The 17,671-nt window shown below is 36.0% G+C and overlaps 1 protein-coding gene across 1 annotated transcript in view; it reads left to right on the top strand.

Annotated features, from left to right (window-relative positions):
- The first annotated feature begins 1,019 nt into the window (after positions 1 to 1,019).
- Positions 1,020 to 17,671, top strand: part of LOC137273327 (formin-binding protein 1-like) — a 77,554-nt gene continuing 60,902 nt past the window's right edge. The window contains exon 1 of the mRNA XM_067805915.1: positions 1,020 to 1,165. Within this exon, the coding sequence (XP_067662016.1) occupies positions 1,142 to 1,165 (24 nt within the window). The 5' untranslated portion in view covers positions 1,020 to 1,141. The remainder of the gene's footprint in view (positions 1,166 to 17,671) is intronic.

Here is a 17,671-nt window from a genome sequence, read left to right as displayed (position 1 = left end):
GTATTCTTTAGTAAGGTTTAAAACACTACACATTAACATATAGACATATAGGCCTTACATGTGAAACATGTGAAACAAATTATCTTCGACCTAAAACAAAAGACGTCTTTTTCGGTTGTAGTTCGTAGTTGCGGGAATGGATGGGGGAGGCAGTGAACCCCCATGGCTCCGCAAACGAAATCTTCAATGTAGCCTTTTTAAAAATATGATAGTATGGTCCCATTTCCCGTATCACGCACAGACTCTACATGTCCAGAAAACTACACTAGAGATTACAATTACGTCAGAGGTTGTCGGCGGATTCAGAGGAGGGTAGGGGTGCAGGAGTGTCCTGGAAGTTTCTTAAATGACTATTGAAACTCTCGTGAAAATGAAGTGTGCAACCCCGAACCCTCATTCCCCCACCCCACCCCCTTCTCAATAGTGTGCATCCCCCTTTCTCAAAAAGCTGTATCCGCCCCTGTATAGTATATGTACGCGCGTTTCTACCTTTCTTAACACTATTATATAATTAAAGAAAAACGGAAATGAACTAACTACACCATCACACTTCATCATAATTCAATAATTCTGATCACGGTAATGTGAAGTCAGATCCATGTGAAAAAAAACGTCTTCACTACAAAAAAATTCATAGTTTTCGTTCAGAAAATTTCTCTTGTCACGATACATATTTGTCTAGAAAATTTGAAACTTTTAAATTGAAAAAAAAGCCGGAGTGCTTCCCAAGCCCCAATCATAATAATGACTCAGAGAAAAGCATCTATCGTATTGCTTCGAAATTCCAATGTAATGCACTAACACATTCCAAACAGTCTTACTTGCGGGACGCACCTCCTTTGTCTACTAGGAGTTACTTCCCCTTATTCATATTTCGAGCTAATTTGTAATTTATCGAGTGTTGTGCGTCACAATTCAAGCAGTGGACTTTCCCTGTGCTAATTGTCTTTCGCATATACCTATATACACATCAAACGGTACACGTTTCTGAAATTGTTGCACATCTCGCATTTCCGGAAGTGCGCGTGAGGTGTCCGCCATGATTCTATTGATCCCAGAATAGAGGAAATAGTCTACTGTCAGATAGATCAGAACATAACGTTTCCCGGCTTTTGCCAAACGAAATTGGACTTATGCAGTCATGAGCTGGGGAACTGAGTTATGGGTAAGATGTGATTTAATCATGATTTCTACTTCTGGAGGATTTTACTGGTATTTTCCGACAACGTCGCGTGTTTTCATCGATGATGAAGACAGTCGCGTCTCGCTGAGACGCATGCAAAATGATCATGGATTCGTCATCTGATTATCAATTCAACATGCAAATCAGGTCGATGCGTTTGAAAATTTATATTGTTTCTTTCATAACGTGTACGTATGAAAACTATATCGGCTTCACAACAGATTGGTCCGTTTATGTATATACTATGTTCTTCGTTCACATAAAAACAATATTGTCTGCTGTCAGTTGAAGATGGGCTCAGGCGCAGAACCAGTCAGTAGCAGCGACGTGCGCTGTTAGAACTGCATGTCACATTGAAATACAAGTACCTCATTCCACACACCTATCAAACGTGTGAATATTTCCAACTTAGTCAACAGGTCTGTTTCTTTGTTTAGAAGTTAAACTTTCTATATCTAAATATGATTAAATTAATGAACAATCACAATAGCTACAAAGTAAGACAGAAGTAAAGGTTACTGATCTGTTTACATCTCTTATGTACAAAATTGTTTTCGTCCACATACTACCTGTAGCAAATTTGGATAAAACAATCACTGAATGTTTATGTGTTCATAAATCCATTAATTTCATTGACTATTGATGCTTTACTGTTTCAGTCTCCCAGTTGTTTAATTGTTGTGCATGTGATTTCATATTACACATGTAAGATATCGGTAGAAATATGGCCACAGAATTGGTTGTATTAATGTCTACTATCTCTTGTTCTACATCATAGATCAAGTGGATATTGGTCACTTGTTCATATAAATCACACAAAACATTTGTAGTCATCACATTTTGACCTACTTGTTGAGTGGATTCTAAATTTAGAATGTTAGAGGCTTCTAATTAGTGTTGTATAATACCACACAGTATTTATTATGTATTCATCACAGATCAAATGTCAATGTTTGCTTTTCTAAACAATTATGGTTGATAATATCTGTAAATACTGGATGGCGAATGTTAATCAGAGGTATATAATCATGTTACATACCCTTGATTTTCCAACACAGTGTGTATTTTTAACAAATCCTAATAATGCGTTTATGGTAGAATGGAGATAAACATACTATGTTGGGAAATCAGAGATATACTCCAGTATAACAAAATTTAATAGCTCTAAATTTTTCATTATTTACAAGTAGCTAAGTAGTCAAGTCAGTCTGTTGATATGTTACTCATTTTGTGTGTTATGTGATATTTATGGTCTTTTATAAGTTAATATATTTGATTTAAGTTATGTAGAGATCAAACAATTTACTTCAGATTTGTCTCATGGACTTACACACCTGTTTACAATGAAGGGAGATAACCTGCATGTTCTTACTGTTCTCACTTCAACCTAGTTCAAGAAATATTCATACACTATAAACACTGTCTCACTTGATTGTGGTATGGTTTGGTGTAACTTCTATCATTGGTAATATGTCTTAATTCATGCTTTAGGGAAATGCCACAGTGATCATTCCGAAGAGTTATTAGCAGCCTTATTTGTATGATAATTTTGTTGAAACTGAAAGACAGGATATTATGTTAAAGTGAGTGAGTTTAGTTTACCTCACATTAAGCAGTATTCATATTATATGACTGTGATCTGAAAAAAATTGAGTCTAGACGAGACAGTCCAGTGATCAACAGCATGAGCACTGATCTGTGCGGTTGGGAACTGATGACATGTATCAACCAAGTCAGCAAGGCTGACCACCCGATCCCTCCAATATTCTAAACTGGACCTTCTCGAATCTATTTTGTTAGCTCTATCACATGTCAAATCTGTTAATGGCTCTTAATTGACACATCAAACAAGGTCGTAACATGTGTGTAGGAGATCATGCTCAGGTACAGCATTATTGTTTTCATTTGTTTGGGTTTTTTTCCCCATTGTATTCCATGTACTTTGACAAGTTCCCTGAAGCAGTAGCCACAGTGGAAGCATAAAAAAGTGCTGTTGGCCATGAAATTGTTACTTATATAAAAGCTTTTTCGTGTCACTGCATAGTGTTTTGCAAGCATTCCCTGGTAATTCTACATATTTACTCATTTCCTTTTCAGCATTATCACAGGCATTTGTTATCAGGGATGAATAATGTTGGATGCTATTCACTATAATTTTAACACTGATAAGACAACAATGTGAAAAGTAGTCGCCAGCCTTTATAGTTTACATTTCTTGAAGTACATTTGTTTGACAGGTAGCTTTAGTCAGTCATGCAGTGACATTTTGTGTTATGTACCCAACGTTAACTTCCCTGATGCCACCGTGTAAGTGTTTGAGCTCTCAGGTTCCCAGACGTTTTGTTCCTTTCTTATGTTGGTTTTCACCTGTGCTTTTTGGTGTGTTTTGGGAGTAATTGCATATTTTGTTACTTCTACCCTATTTTGTTTCCTACAGTTAGGGTCCTAGAAATGACCAAAGCATGCAAAAATGCTTTTCCCATGATATATCATTTTGACCCATATTCTTCTTGATTTTGACATTTAGGATTATTTGATGGTCAGCGTATGTTTCATTTTGCATTTGAACATACTCTGGCAACATAAATTGTGCAGAAAATTGAGGTTCTGTCAACATGTTGAAGCCCAATATCACCAGTCAATATAGTAAGTTATTACTTGTCCATCTTGACTGTCATGTACTTTCAGGATCAAGTTAAGGTCAGTCCTAATCATTCAACTGATGATGGACATTACACTTGCTTATATATGTAGTGTTACCTATCCCATTTTGTCAGCTGAAGGAAATGTAAAGACTGGAGGTGCACAGCTTGACATAACTGAGATGATTGATAGCGTGACCTCACCCATAAGACACATAGGCCCAGAGCAAGTATGTGACTGGCCTCATTACCTCTAATAGGTTCAGCAATGAAGTCCCACTGTTGAGTGGATGTTTGTGTACAGCAAGTTGATGTGCTACTGCTCACTATATTAGTACATTTGCAAATACCTCATGGTAACAGGTCAAATTCACATATGAACACATACTTTTCTTATGGAGGAAAATAGAAATTCAAGAATTTAAATTATTCTTAGTTGGCTTACAACAACTTTGAACTAATTTTCAGTGTAAAGTGTCCCATTTTTTTTTTAATCTTATTTTTTCAGAAATTATAGTTTCAATTTTTGTACTGTTGGTAAAACATGGTAAACAAACATTAAATATGGCAAGATATCAGTTAGGTTTGTTTTGGGGTGTTTCTTTTTTTGTTTGAATAATTGTTGGAGCATTTTTTCATATCTTGTACAGCTAGCAGTAATAAGATCTCATTTCTAGTTTTCCATTTCATTTAATTGCAGAATGGACAGGGCCAAAATGTTTTGAGTCAAAAGTCACTTTGTTTTCTAATCTTAGTCACTCTTGTAAACCAAGTGAATAAAATATGAGCCCTCAGTGAGTCATAGTGACAGGCCTCATGTTAAGACATAGGGGACCCTAGTTCAGATATTACTGCAAGAAACTACCAAGGTCCCAGCATTCCCTCTTTAATTTTAAACACTGACACATTTACATCTGTGACCCGAATTTCCTGTACAGTCATAGAGAAATGGGTCTCTTATATTCAGATTAGACCTTGTTTTGACACTGTTTCGGTCATTCCAAATTTAAAGAAACATCTGTTTTAGACCTGCATATTCTTGTGGATTATGGGTTATTTTCTTCGAAGACAATTTGAGTGAATATCTATTCAACTACAACATTGATTTAAAAATCAGAATGGATGTATGTTTAAAAAATGTAACACAGACACATTCTAATTGTGGCTCACAGTGTCTTAAGTCATCTTATAATGAAAACACATTGTCCATGAATTTGTAATCAAGATGAGTGTTGTGAAAGAAGCACCAGTCTTTATCATGTTTATTAAACAAAATATAACACCAGTGAAATACTTGCATAAAATAATGTCAATTTATAGAAAATGTATTATTAGACAATGTCATTTACAATGATCATCAGATGGTTGCTATCACATTCTGTGTGGCTGACAAGTCGCTGAGTGGAGGTTTTGTATACATTGCAATATCAGTTATTTTGAGCTGTAGGACTCATTGTCTGACTAATTAGTTGCACTTAGGCCATCAGCAGGCAATTATCTGAGGGTGTGGATTGTCATTATGTATAGTTATCATCCCGAATGAGTCCTCAGATATGATAATAACTTATGAAATGTTACATAATATCCCTTCGAGATGCCTGAGATAGTACAAACAATAGTCATTTGCAGTGTTGAAGTTGAGGGGTTTGGGTCCTTACACCATCCCCCATGGTATTTGAATCTAGAGACTCCATAAAACTGTAACCTTTATTATATTCTACTTTCGAAAGGGACGATTTGTCTTGTGTACAGTGAAATGTATTGTATATAATTAATTATACAACTACATGTCTCATTATCCTTGTCACTGGTTGAGTAGTATACTAGGGATGAGCAAAGGAACTGTATACTTTCATGTTCAGTTTCAGAGCATACAAACACACGAATCGATTTCTTGCCCTGTAGGTACAACCATTAATGTGAACAAGTCTGTATGGTTTGTTCTGCTATTCACTTTATGTTGAATATTATGATTAGTATTTTCATATTTGCCATGCTTGAAAATACCTCTTTGGCAATGAGAGTATCTTGAATGTGTACCACTGAATGTATGATGAATACTAATGAATGTAATTGGTCAGTGTGACCAATAAACTGGTATCCATTGCATTCAGTTTGTGGTTCCCAACATGTTTGTAATATTTCTGAAAATACTCTACCAGATCCTTTTGGACTCTTTGGAAAAGCATTTACTTTGAGGTCTGTCACCATGTCATCCCAACTCAAAACAAATATATTCAACAGATTTTATGCAAGTCTGTGAAAGTAAGCAACTCCTGTTTGCAGCAGTTTTTGTGAAAATGAGAAGTCTGCACTCCTTTTATTGTATTTATTTTACGATAATTTAGCAACTGTTTCTGTAAAATATTTTTAGTTTACTTTTCACCATGTCAAAACCAAATGTGTTGGTGGACAACATTTACCACACAGTGGGGCACATTAATGTGATTGCGTTAAAATGTGAGTCACAATATATTCTACAAATTTTGTCAGGAAATAGCTGACTTCAAAGAAGAACAAATAACTTTGAAATATGCCTCAGCTTTGAGAATGGGGGGGGAAAATTAACCGATGAATTCCAGAGCCTAAGAGTTAATTGTGATTCATTAGCCCAGTTAGATTACTATATAATGTGTGACTGACCCACGTGAAGGCTTGGCTTGTTAAGGACAGCTGGCACCAACTAGAGTACACCTCTTATAAACACAACACTGAATTACACGTCAGATTTTGAGGCGATGTATGCCAAATATTCATTTGTGAAGAAATAGTTCAAGAGGGAGGCTATTGGATACCTTCATAATGCATTGCATAAGAAGACTGAAAGTTAGTATGGTAGGTTACTGTAATTACAGATTTTCTTTCTTTTTTTTGTTTGTTTGTTTGTTTGTTTTTTGGTAGTATTTATCTAAATATCACAAAGCAATATCTTCATTGTACATGATTTCCTTTAGGTTGTCAGGCACACCTTATCTTTGGCAAATGGTCTTTTTGAGTTTCTCGGAAGGTAGGTGATGCCAACTTGTGAAAGTACTTCCAAAGTCATATAGTCATGCAAGGATGTATGTGGCAGTAACCTATGAATGTGAGTTCTAGTCCTGATATATGCTTATACATTAGCGGCAAATATGTGAAACCCGTGTCACGAGGGGCTGTCCTTCAGCATCAGGCTGACACAGTGGGATGTAAAAGGGAATAATGTTCATTGAGGCATCACTCACCCACTCACTCACCCACCCAATCATTCACTTTGGATTTAGGCTGACAGTTGTGTCACCAAACTTGGATTTGGGGGTCAACAGATATATGGTGAGGACAATGGAAGATGAGATAATGTCAACAACTGCCTTACCTGTACATCACCTTATCGCTGACACATAAGTCATCAGACCAGTCATGATTTCAACGCCCAGTACAGATAAACATCTATTTATCACTGACTTCCATACAAAGAATTTCGTAAACAGTTCAGGGTACAGGGTTTGTACATCTTTGCAGAGTTGTGCCCCATAGCTATGCCAGGGTTTGATTGTCTTTGGTTTGATTCCAAGATTTGTCCAAATTCTGATGATCTGCCGGTCCCAAACCCATGGTCATAGGTTTAACTGTTATAGTCAATGTTGAAGAGCTGCATTTTTACACTTCCTAATGACTCGCGATGATATCTTACTGTGCATCTTTCTTCCTTTTCAGCTAATTGAAAAGTCTAAATTTGCCCAGAGTTGTTTGATCATACTTTGATGTTTCACACATGGTGTTTCAAGGAACTGGACACACGGTCCTGTAGGTTTCAGATATCTGTCTGACCCATCTGTCAGATGCTATTCATTAACTGTTTTGTTTTTCATGGATTCTTGAACACCTAGAAAATAAAAGACATTACACAGCTGCTAGTCTGATGCCCCTTTCATAAATTGATTTCAATAAAGTAAGCTGGTCTTACAGTGGTCCTTATGCATGTTGATAAAAGTATTGTTATTTATTTTTTTTAAAACTACTTTGGTTAATAAGGCATAACATCTTGTTATAGGCAAAATTGATTAGTGAATGCATAAAATTGATTTTAGGTTTATCATGTTATGGTCCTCATAATGTTATTTGTGATAATTGAGAATGGCTGAACACTGCTTAAACAGATGTCTGTTGCCTTCCACTCGGGTGTTGGTCTGGTGGGATCTCCCCATGCAACATGTGTTGAATGGTATGGCTAGAACTGTTTTCAACTATAGCTGGGTCAGATTGTCCTCTTATTGATTCTTGGGGTCCTTGTAATCCTGCAATGCTTCACTCCAGATAATGTACTTGTGAAGTTTAATTGATTACTGCTTAGCTTCAAACAGTTTGATCATGACGGGATGTTTTACAATTTAGCCAAGAACCATCTTTGCATGGTTTGTAAGCCATGACAATTGTGGTTTTCTGAAACATAGGCATGATTGGGAATATGATGTAATTGATACACTGAAACCAAAATAGACAATTCAGTCAAGTGGAGAATCTCCGTGTTCATGGGATATTGTGATGTGGTAACATTTCTTTATTGTTGCTGGAATATGACGTTGATAAAAAGTAGCTGGAAACTGTTGGTATTCTTCTCTTTTGTTTTGAACATCATTAAATGGTCCGAACCTAGTTTGGAAAAAGTTAATTTCTGCATATTTGGATATTTCTCTATATTGGGAAGAAACCTTATCTGTGACATGTCTTATGCTTACATCTAACATGACATAATATTGAAAATGGATGTACTCTTTCAACTTATTGCACCAGGTCTATTCACAAGTGCAAGCTCTTAATGCTAGATAAAATTCACATGGAATGAAATATGTTAATATAAAACCTGATCTGTTGAATTTTCAGAGCCACTGTAGATGATAGAAAGGTGGACTATTTGATCAAATGCAGAGAATTATATAGGTTGGTACTGAATGATATTGAGTGAAAATATTCTGTAGTCAAAAGATTTTATTTTTCTTTTGGAAATTGCTTGCAGTTCTGATTCTCCTTTTGGAGACTTCTATAGAAGTTTTTAATTTGGTACATTCAGTGATGAACTTAAAGGGATATTTGGAAGCTGGTTTATGATATTTTGTCAATTAGTCTTTGAATTCTTGCTATTGTAGAGTCATAAAAACAGGTGTGATATCCTGCATCTTTGAAGGATACCTTGGGAAATATTATGTTGGTATGATGAAGTTTCAACATGTTACTTGTAAATATTTGAGGACATGCCTCTTCTTATTCCGTCACTTTACACCTGGGCGTGATAGATTGGCCAAGTTTATGTACAGCACAAATGTAGGAAACTTTTGTTATTCTTCTGAGAATGGGAGATGGCATTGAACTGTATACATCAAACTGACACTACTTTTCAAACTCTCCAGGTGTTTGTTCTTCTTTTATCTCTGCCATTTAAGTGGGCCAGGCTAAGACAGGGCAGCCTAAAACTGACATACTATTTGCCATTGAGGAGTATATCAATTTGCACGAATATACTTACTGGTGGTTGACCTATAGATTTTGTTTACTTAGTGGATCAAGTGTGGGATTTGCTGTTGAAATGATATCCAAACACAAACTTTAAATGACCCAGGGCTTAGCTGGATAAGTTTATGTTCAGCGTAATTATATCATCGTATGTACAAGCCTGAAGGTTCTTTTCAAGTTCATCTGAGGGAAACATTGTTATCAGCTAACACTCACAAGTGTGAACAGGGCTTAACTAAGTACAAATCACCATTGCCATGACTGTATGTTTATGGTTATGCCAATATCTAGAAAGGGTGTTTTTGAAAATATGATTCATTGAAGGCAGCATATGTGTCACAGCTGTAAGTGTTTGGGGCTATACCATGTTTTATAAATATCTAGACAGTGTTTAAATGATATGATTCATGGCGGAAATTGTGTCACAGAAATAATTACAATAGGATGTTTGAGGATATATGTTGTTCGTAAGCCTGGATCGTTTGTTTATATTGAACATGGAAGGTTTCAGGCTTATGACTCAGAAGTAGCATAAGGGTCAGCATCATGGATGTGAATCAAGACTTATTAAGTCAACAAAAGTAGAATTTGCTGATGTCATAATTCATGAATTGTTTCAATGTATGTGCAGGATATAAGGTATAGCAGTAAGGTTATTCATGATTATGATGAGGTACTTTGTTATGTACAATTGTTTATTTGAATGACTGCAGTTTCCTTTAGATTATGTATCTTAGTTGGAAGTCAAGTATTAACATACTTAAATGTTTAGTGGCTTATGTCAAATGCTCACATCTATTGTCTGTGGAAAATGAGTATAAGAGGAAGGAATATATATAGACACTGCTTACAGGATGTGTGGGAGTGTGTCAGTTTTAATAACAATCATTTCGGAGAATTTTTTATTAAGGTCGGTTCAGATCATGAATAATGGCATGGTTGAATAATGGCAAACATAAATAAAACTACTAACCATGATTTCAGTTCATAATCAATGGTTCGCTTGTAGTTATAGCATTTCTCCATCTTGTCAATGAGATGAGACTCGCTCACTGAAACCTAGTCTGTCTCAATTAATTCTTGCCCTTGGATGATACTGTAGTGTAATATTTATACTGGCAATATTACTGGTGTAATACCGCTAGACGTGACATCATAATGGTCCACAGTTATCAGTTACAATGCGTATGCTACTGTCTCAGTGGGACTAAACCTTGCTTGACTCATGGAAAGCTGAAAGTCATTACACTATGGGCAACTTTGCTGCAGTTTCTATCAATTTATGTTGAAGAGTACTAAACAGAATACTAAACTCACTTCTGTGAAATACCATTTTTGTTAAACTCAGGAAAGATTTAGCATAAAACATGTTTTTGTTCATTTGATACCAAATCATCAACTCATGTAATAAAAATGGTATTACACAGAAGATCATTGAGTATTCTGTACATATTTAATAAAAAATGAATGCAAGTCAAGTCTAGAATTATTTCATTAATCTTGAATAAAGTATTGTTTTGTAATCCATTTGAATATAATTGTTTTTTGGGGGTAAATGTTAAAGAGATAGCTTTATTTCAGGAGCTATATATCAGTATAGGTGAAATACCCCTCCAAAGACAGTTGGCTGAAGAATTATCATTGTTGACTTTTGGTGCTATAAGTAAGTCAATGATGTAATTCCAGACCAACAAGTGATGATACAGTTGACTTTACCCTGTAGATACTGCTGATACTCCTGGTGTCAGGAGGACCACATGGGATATGTACCATATCAGCTTCACAAATGAAGAATATTCAGTGATTGGAATGGACTGCTAAGTTCATCTTGAATATCTGGCTCTGATTGCTCTTTTGGCTTTCTCATGAATATGCCGCTGAGTAGGGATGCAGTGTCTATGTCATGCTTATCTACTTTAAACATTAGCCACAAGAAACTCTTCGTTTCCTTATCATCAATTATTGAGCAATGGAGCGTGTTAACTGTTATGTCCCATGGGAAAGTAAGTGACTTTGATGATCAACTTCCTATTTATTGTGTAGCCAGAGGGGCTCACCTGAGCTGATCTCAGAAGTGGTATAATTATTTTTACACCTGACTTGGTGTGAGTTTGATGCAAGGGACTTACTGGACACTTTACCATTGTGGAATAGTGAAAAACACCTTCCATTCTTCATGTTCTTTTGCATGACAAATTTAAATAGTTGTGGACAAATTTGTGTGATTATATTTTGCTTTAGTATTTCAAATTTATTCTGGAATATCTGCCAGGTCAGCAGGAATTAATGACAGTTTGAATGTCACTGGAGACATCCTGAAATCCTTTCTAGGTTGTTGCTCAGTCTGAGACAGCTGGTTTGTAGAAACAGTGACCAAGAATCAAGTTTGCTTATCTGTGTGTTTGGTAAGGAAGACTGTTTAATTGGGCATGGTCCTGGTTATATTTGTCGTCTCTGTGTAAGTACGTAGTCCCACTTGGCCAGTTTGCCTTGTAAGCACTGCCGTTGACTTGCGATGGAGTGTCCGACAAGAAGACCCTCAGCTTGGATGCTAGCGCCAGCAAAGATGCAAAATTTAGTAGACATGATGGTAACATCTGTTAATCCACCTCCAGAACTGGGTTCAAACCCAATAGTTGACTGTGTGTTGCATTTCAAGGTAAGTTAGTCACACTGTTAGACAAGAATTATCTGGTCTCTTTACTTACTTAAGATTTTGTGATGGTTCCATCTGATTAATATTTATAAAATTATGATTATCATAATAGCAGTGACTTATGGTTATTGTAAAAGCAGTATTTCCATGTGGTCATATTGTGGATACATCTTGATTCCATTAGCTGGGGCTGGTGTTTCCAGAAACCATGATTTGTTGGAATTTTCAGTTCAATGTTGTGTTGAAATGTGATTCACATGAATACCTGTCACTTTTCTTACCTGGTCACTTTTAAAAACAAAGCATGGCCACCCTCAATATATGTTTTGCTATATATTTTTAATGTTCACATTTCTACAATTGGGAGGTTGACTATATTCTCAGTTGAGCTGTCTGTCTTCACTTGTGGCTGCAAATGGTCTCAACCATTTTAAACTGAAACCTTCATATTCAAGTTCAACTGCTCCCTATGTGGTATGGTGGATAATTTAACTGTCAAGAGAATGTTCAATCTCTTGTAAGTATCATATCTGACAAATTTTCAAGGGAATGAAACCATGACTTACTGTCCAGAGTTGGGTATCCATGTTTAACTGCACCATAATGTCAGGAGGACTAGACGTAAGTCCATGTGTATGGACCCACATCCTCATGCAAATCACTATTGCAGTGCAAAAATAATGAGATTTTAATCCCCATTCCACCTGGCTGTCTTGAAAGGGTTGAGGTGCATTTTCTATGGAAGTAGGCTGATGTGTTTGATTTATTATCAACCATGGTTTTGTGCAAACAAATGTCTTTGTATGACCTGTAGGATCTTCTGTTCATTCCCACTATGGAATCATTGTAGATTAGTATCTATCCATGAACCATATATGCCCTTCTACATCTGGACTAAAGCCTAGTATCTAAATATATATTATTTTGATAGTAACAAATAAACCCATTTAAGGATTTTTAAACAGGTCTTTACACTTGCTTTCATTTGATTTTAATGAACACATAGATACATATTATATACATAGAATACAGTTATAAACTTGGCTATTTCATTATACAACTTCTGTTCTTACGTGCCTGTCCCTCGAAAGCATCTCACCATTTCAAGATAATGAGGTAGGGGGGTAGCATGGTCGTGTGGCATCATAGCCGAGAGTTGCTACATCAACACATGAAAAATACAGTGGTACCAAACCTGTTTGCTCAGTGAAGTTTTGCTGTTAGTTTAGGAAATAAATCAGTTCATAAAATCAAACCTAGATTTGGATGACATACTAGATACACATTAATTGGGACAAAGTCACATACATACAATCTTTTTACTTTGAAAGTATTTCTAGAGGCAAGACTGACAACATATAGCCATGGGAGAATCCCGATCCTGACTACATTTGAATAGACTACCGCAGACTGGTATGCAAGCCATTTGCCTATCATGTAAGGTTCTTAAGTAACTTCCAGTACTATTTCATAAAAAGCATCCTCTGATTAAATTTATCCTGAAAGGTTTTAATATGGCGGCAGTCTTTTCTATGAAATACGTACCGTACGATAATTTCAACCTCACCACTGTACATTACTGTACTGTGGAAAAGTACCCTGGTGTATGTTTTAGAGTAAGTTGGTAGAAACTCTGTATCACTATCAGTGGATAAGTTTCATTACATTTCCATGCATGTGTAAGGCATTGGTTATATGTTGTGATTCTTAGTCATTTAAATCTGCAAAATATACATAAAATGGAAAACTGTAAAGACCTTTAACCTCCTTCACAGCTGATAATTGATATAATAAAAAAATATAGATGCAAAAATACTGACAAGTCCTTACTGTATGGTTACTTTCAAGAGTCAGCTAGTGAAAAAGAAAATGTTTCAATGTGTTCTAGTAGTAATGTGTGAAGTGTGATCATTCCCAAAGTTAGGTTGACCAGCAATGAAATGAAGAAAACAGCATACAAAAATTAAAGCAAATTATTTATTTGCATACAAACTGTTTATGACAAAACAATCAATACAGCCAAGGCCTGTTTGTATATTAACTGGATGGACTGCCAGGATTGCTCTCCCATAACATGTGACGCAGTGGTGACTGCAATTTGGAAACACATACCATCTGAACAAGGATTCAGAGGAATACATGAAACCTTGAAACATCAGACAAAATTGGTTTCAGTTCACATCCAAGACACATATACATGATTTCATTTTATATCTTGATGTCATTGAATTCACCAGTTCCTGTTTACTATTTGATACAAGTGTCCGGCAGAATATCCTCAAAAAATAACTGATTGTCCCCTGTAGGAAGGAAACGTGTCTCTTCCTGAGTAGGAATTCCACTTAGTGAATAAATTATACATTCAGTTAGAGACATTTTGTAACACAATTTCAGTATATTTTGTTTTGCCTACCTTGATAATAATTTTCTTTGAATAAAATGCACTGATATAGGGAATACTTTTGTTGTAAAAATGTTGAGAGGAAAAATGAATATGAGTATTTTGCAAACAAGATTTAGTGTTCACTCAGTAGTTGGAGAAAAACATGCAGTAAGAGGAACAGTGTGGTTTTTATTTTTTGGGTTTTTTGTCTGTGTGTGTGTTTTTGTCAAACTGGAGTGTATCATTTCAACAAAAAAAAGGGAGAAAAGAGTAAAAGTTATTGATTACCACAAACATATTTACCAAAACTTGTTCACTAGCTTGGCCTCTTCGTTTACGCTTAAGGATACGGGATTGCCCTCTTGCATTCACCAGTCTTGGTCACTCCTGGGGTATTAGGCTGTTTTCATTGATATGATGTGTACATCCTAAAAGAATGCATTAAAGTACTAGTATCATTGTTACATTTGCCAAGACAGAACCTACCAAAAAAGTTACCTGAATGAACGTATGTTCCCGATTTCCCATTTTTGAAAGTGGGTTAATAGTTACATATATGTACAGCTGCCATGATGCTTTTACAAGGGTTTCATAAATACCTAAGTTTTATGCCAGTGCTGAGCAGTCATTTTCACTTTTTTATTGTACATTGCCTTTCAGAGAAGAAGAGTGAGAGAGAATCAACATTTTAATCATACCTAACACCCCACCCCACCCAACCCAACCAATTCAACAATTTTAACATGGTTTGGGACCAGTCCTGATGGATAATTATCTGATATGACTCATTTTTAATTACCTTTCAGTAATTATGTGCTCTCTCTTATCACCACCTTCATATGTTGCAAGTTCTCATTTGTCCATGCCCTTACTCCTCCCAATTCCTCCACACAAACTCACACACACCACAACACACACACCACAACACACACACCTAGGGAAATAGATGACTCTACTGAGTAAAAGTTACTACAGTAGCTTTGAAAATATATCTGTCAGGGTAGAAACTGCGATCTGGTAGAATTGGAGATTCTTCCAGTAGATTGTGGTCAGAGTCTGCACCAGTAGAGATTGCATTTAGTGTCTCTGGTGGTAGAATCTCCGATCCTACTAGTAGAGATTGTGGTCAGAGTCTGCACCAGTAGAGATTGCATTTAGTGTCTCTGGTGGTAGAATCTCCGATCCTACTAGTAGAGATTGTGGTCAGAGTCTGCACCAGTAGAGATTGCATTTAGTGTCTCTGATGGCAGAATCTCCGATCCTACTAGTAGAGATTGCAATCGGAGTCTCTACTTTCTGTCAGGGTAGAGATTGCAATTCTACACTTATGCAAGCCAGTGAATATTTAGAAAACCAAAATTTATTTTCGTATATTGTAAAATGTAAACATAAAACAATATGTCACGCCTTCTTTATATGCTGGTGTTGGTTGTAGGAAAAATCCATTTTATTAGGTTGTTGTTTGATCTTTTAGTTGTCAGGAAAAACTCAGTGATTTACTATTTTAATATTGTTTACAGTGAGATGTTAAATGCACGCTGTATTTAATCCCCCCCAACGCCTACATCTCAGTTAAAAGTAGAAAGTTTGAATTCATTCAGATGTACCGTAATTCAATTAATGATCAGTGATCATTGTAAAGACAGTGCTTTCCAATGAGGTAGAGAAATGACTAGGCAATAATATTCTTGGTTGGGTAATATCGAATTGGGCAACTGCCCTACAGCCATCCTCCCAGAATGGACAAATGTCAAATGGGTCAAATGTATGTGCTTGTAGGGCCACCTGCATAACTAAGAGATGTCATAAAAATCAAGGAGTAAAATGTTCTACAAAGTGTCACGCAACCACAACTAACATATGTCAAAATATAGTTTAATACTATTGCTATCTTCATTGTTACTTGTGTAAAAAGATATGTGAATATTGTAATAAATGTATCTAGAACTGGAAACAGTCTATACCAGAGTAAAATGCATATTATTATTCCCATAGATAAATCAGCATTTATACCAGCTGAATTGGAAATAGCCAATTGAGTGGAGACTCCAATTGCAGTCTCTACTAGTAGGATCAGAGACTCAACCAGCAGAGACTCCAATTGCAGTCTCTACTGGTAGAGATTCCGATTGCAATTTCTACTTGTAGAATCGCTGATTCTACCAAATTGCAGTCTCTATCTTGGCATCTCTCTGATCGAAAATAGGACATGAGCCCAAATTATGGCATACTTTTACATGAACTATTTCTTCGTATAGCTAGCTACTGGAGTGTTTATGTTGCTAAAAAACAGCTACATCTAAAACTAACCTGCAACCAACATTGCTTCCAGAATGCAACTCTCTTGGTCTCTGTCCCACATTGACATTTCGACCCATGTGTTTGTTTAGAATTTCAAAGGAATGCCTGATATATAGCATCCATATTAAGTTTTGAATTTTGAGTATTATTCTTATCTCAGGAGAGGTTAGGCCTCTTTCATAGCATTTCCTTAAAAAGTGTAACAAACACAGATGACCATGCATGGAAGGGGGGGGCCCAAAATCCGTACAACATCAGTAAGCTATCTATGGCCTTGTCAAATAGAATTTCTCAGGAAATGTACGTTCATGTAGTTTACACAGATGGAACTCAAAGTGCAATTGTCACTTTCCAATACACAAAAACAATGCTTTATTCAAAATACTGTACTTTCAACTTGGTGCCATACATATGAGTGGGAAAGGTTTCAGTGGTTTTCATTTTGGTGCATAAATATAATTTTTAGGACTTTTTTTTATAAACGGATGGTGTAGATGTATTCATGTTTAAATGACATTATGTATTAAAATGCATAGTGTTTAACCTTTTTTAAAATCCTTTAAATTGAATTGGAGCCCCAGTGAGGGCAGAGATTCGAACATGATGAAGTCTGGACTTGCATCATTTAGAGCTTTAGAGAAAAATAATCTGGTTCAGATGACCTAATACCCTTTAAGATACTTACTTGTCTTTATATTAACAGATCATTGACACCATATGGAACATACAGCTTTAGGATACTGTACAAAAAGGTACATGTTTTTTTTTCAGTTGTGAAAGATTATTCTTTGTCAGTACCTTGTTTGACATGAATTTTCAGAGCATTTATTTTTTTGTATGGTTAGGTTCCAAGAATGTGAAACCCTGCATAAAACATGACTTTGATGTTGAAGTTAGTTGCACATAAGGACATACAAGTTCACATTTCAAGATAAGAGTTTGTGATGAATGCCAGCAGGTCTTTAGTGACTGAAATAGACTTGTGAATCTCCAGGTTAGAATTGGTCTTCAGCACCCCA

The sequence above is a fragment of the Haliotis asinina genome, chromosome 2 (assembly GCF_037392515.1).
Source record: "Haliotis asinina isolate JCU_RB_2024 chromosome 2, JCU_Hal_asi_v2, whole genome shotgun sequence".
NCBI classification, from domain to species: Eukaryota; Metazoa; Mollusca; class Gastropoda; order Lepetellida; family Haliotidae; genus Haliotis; species Haliotis asinina.
This window is presented reverse-complemented; position numbering and strand designations above follow the sequence as displayed.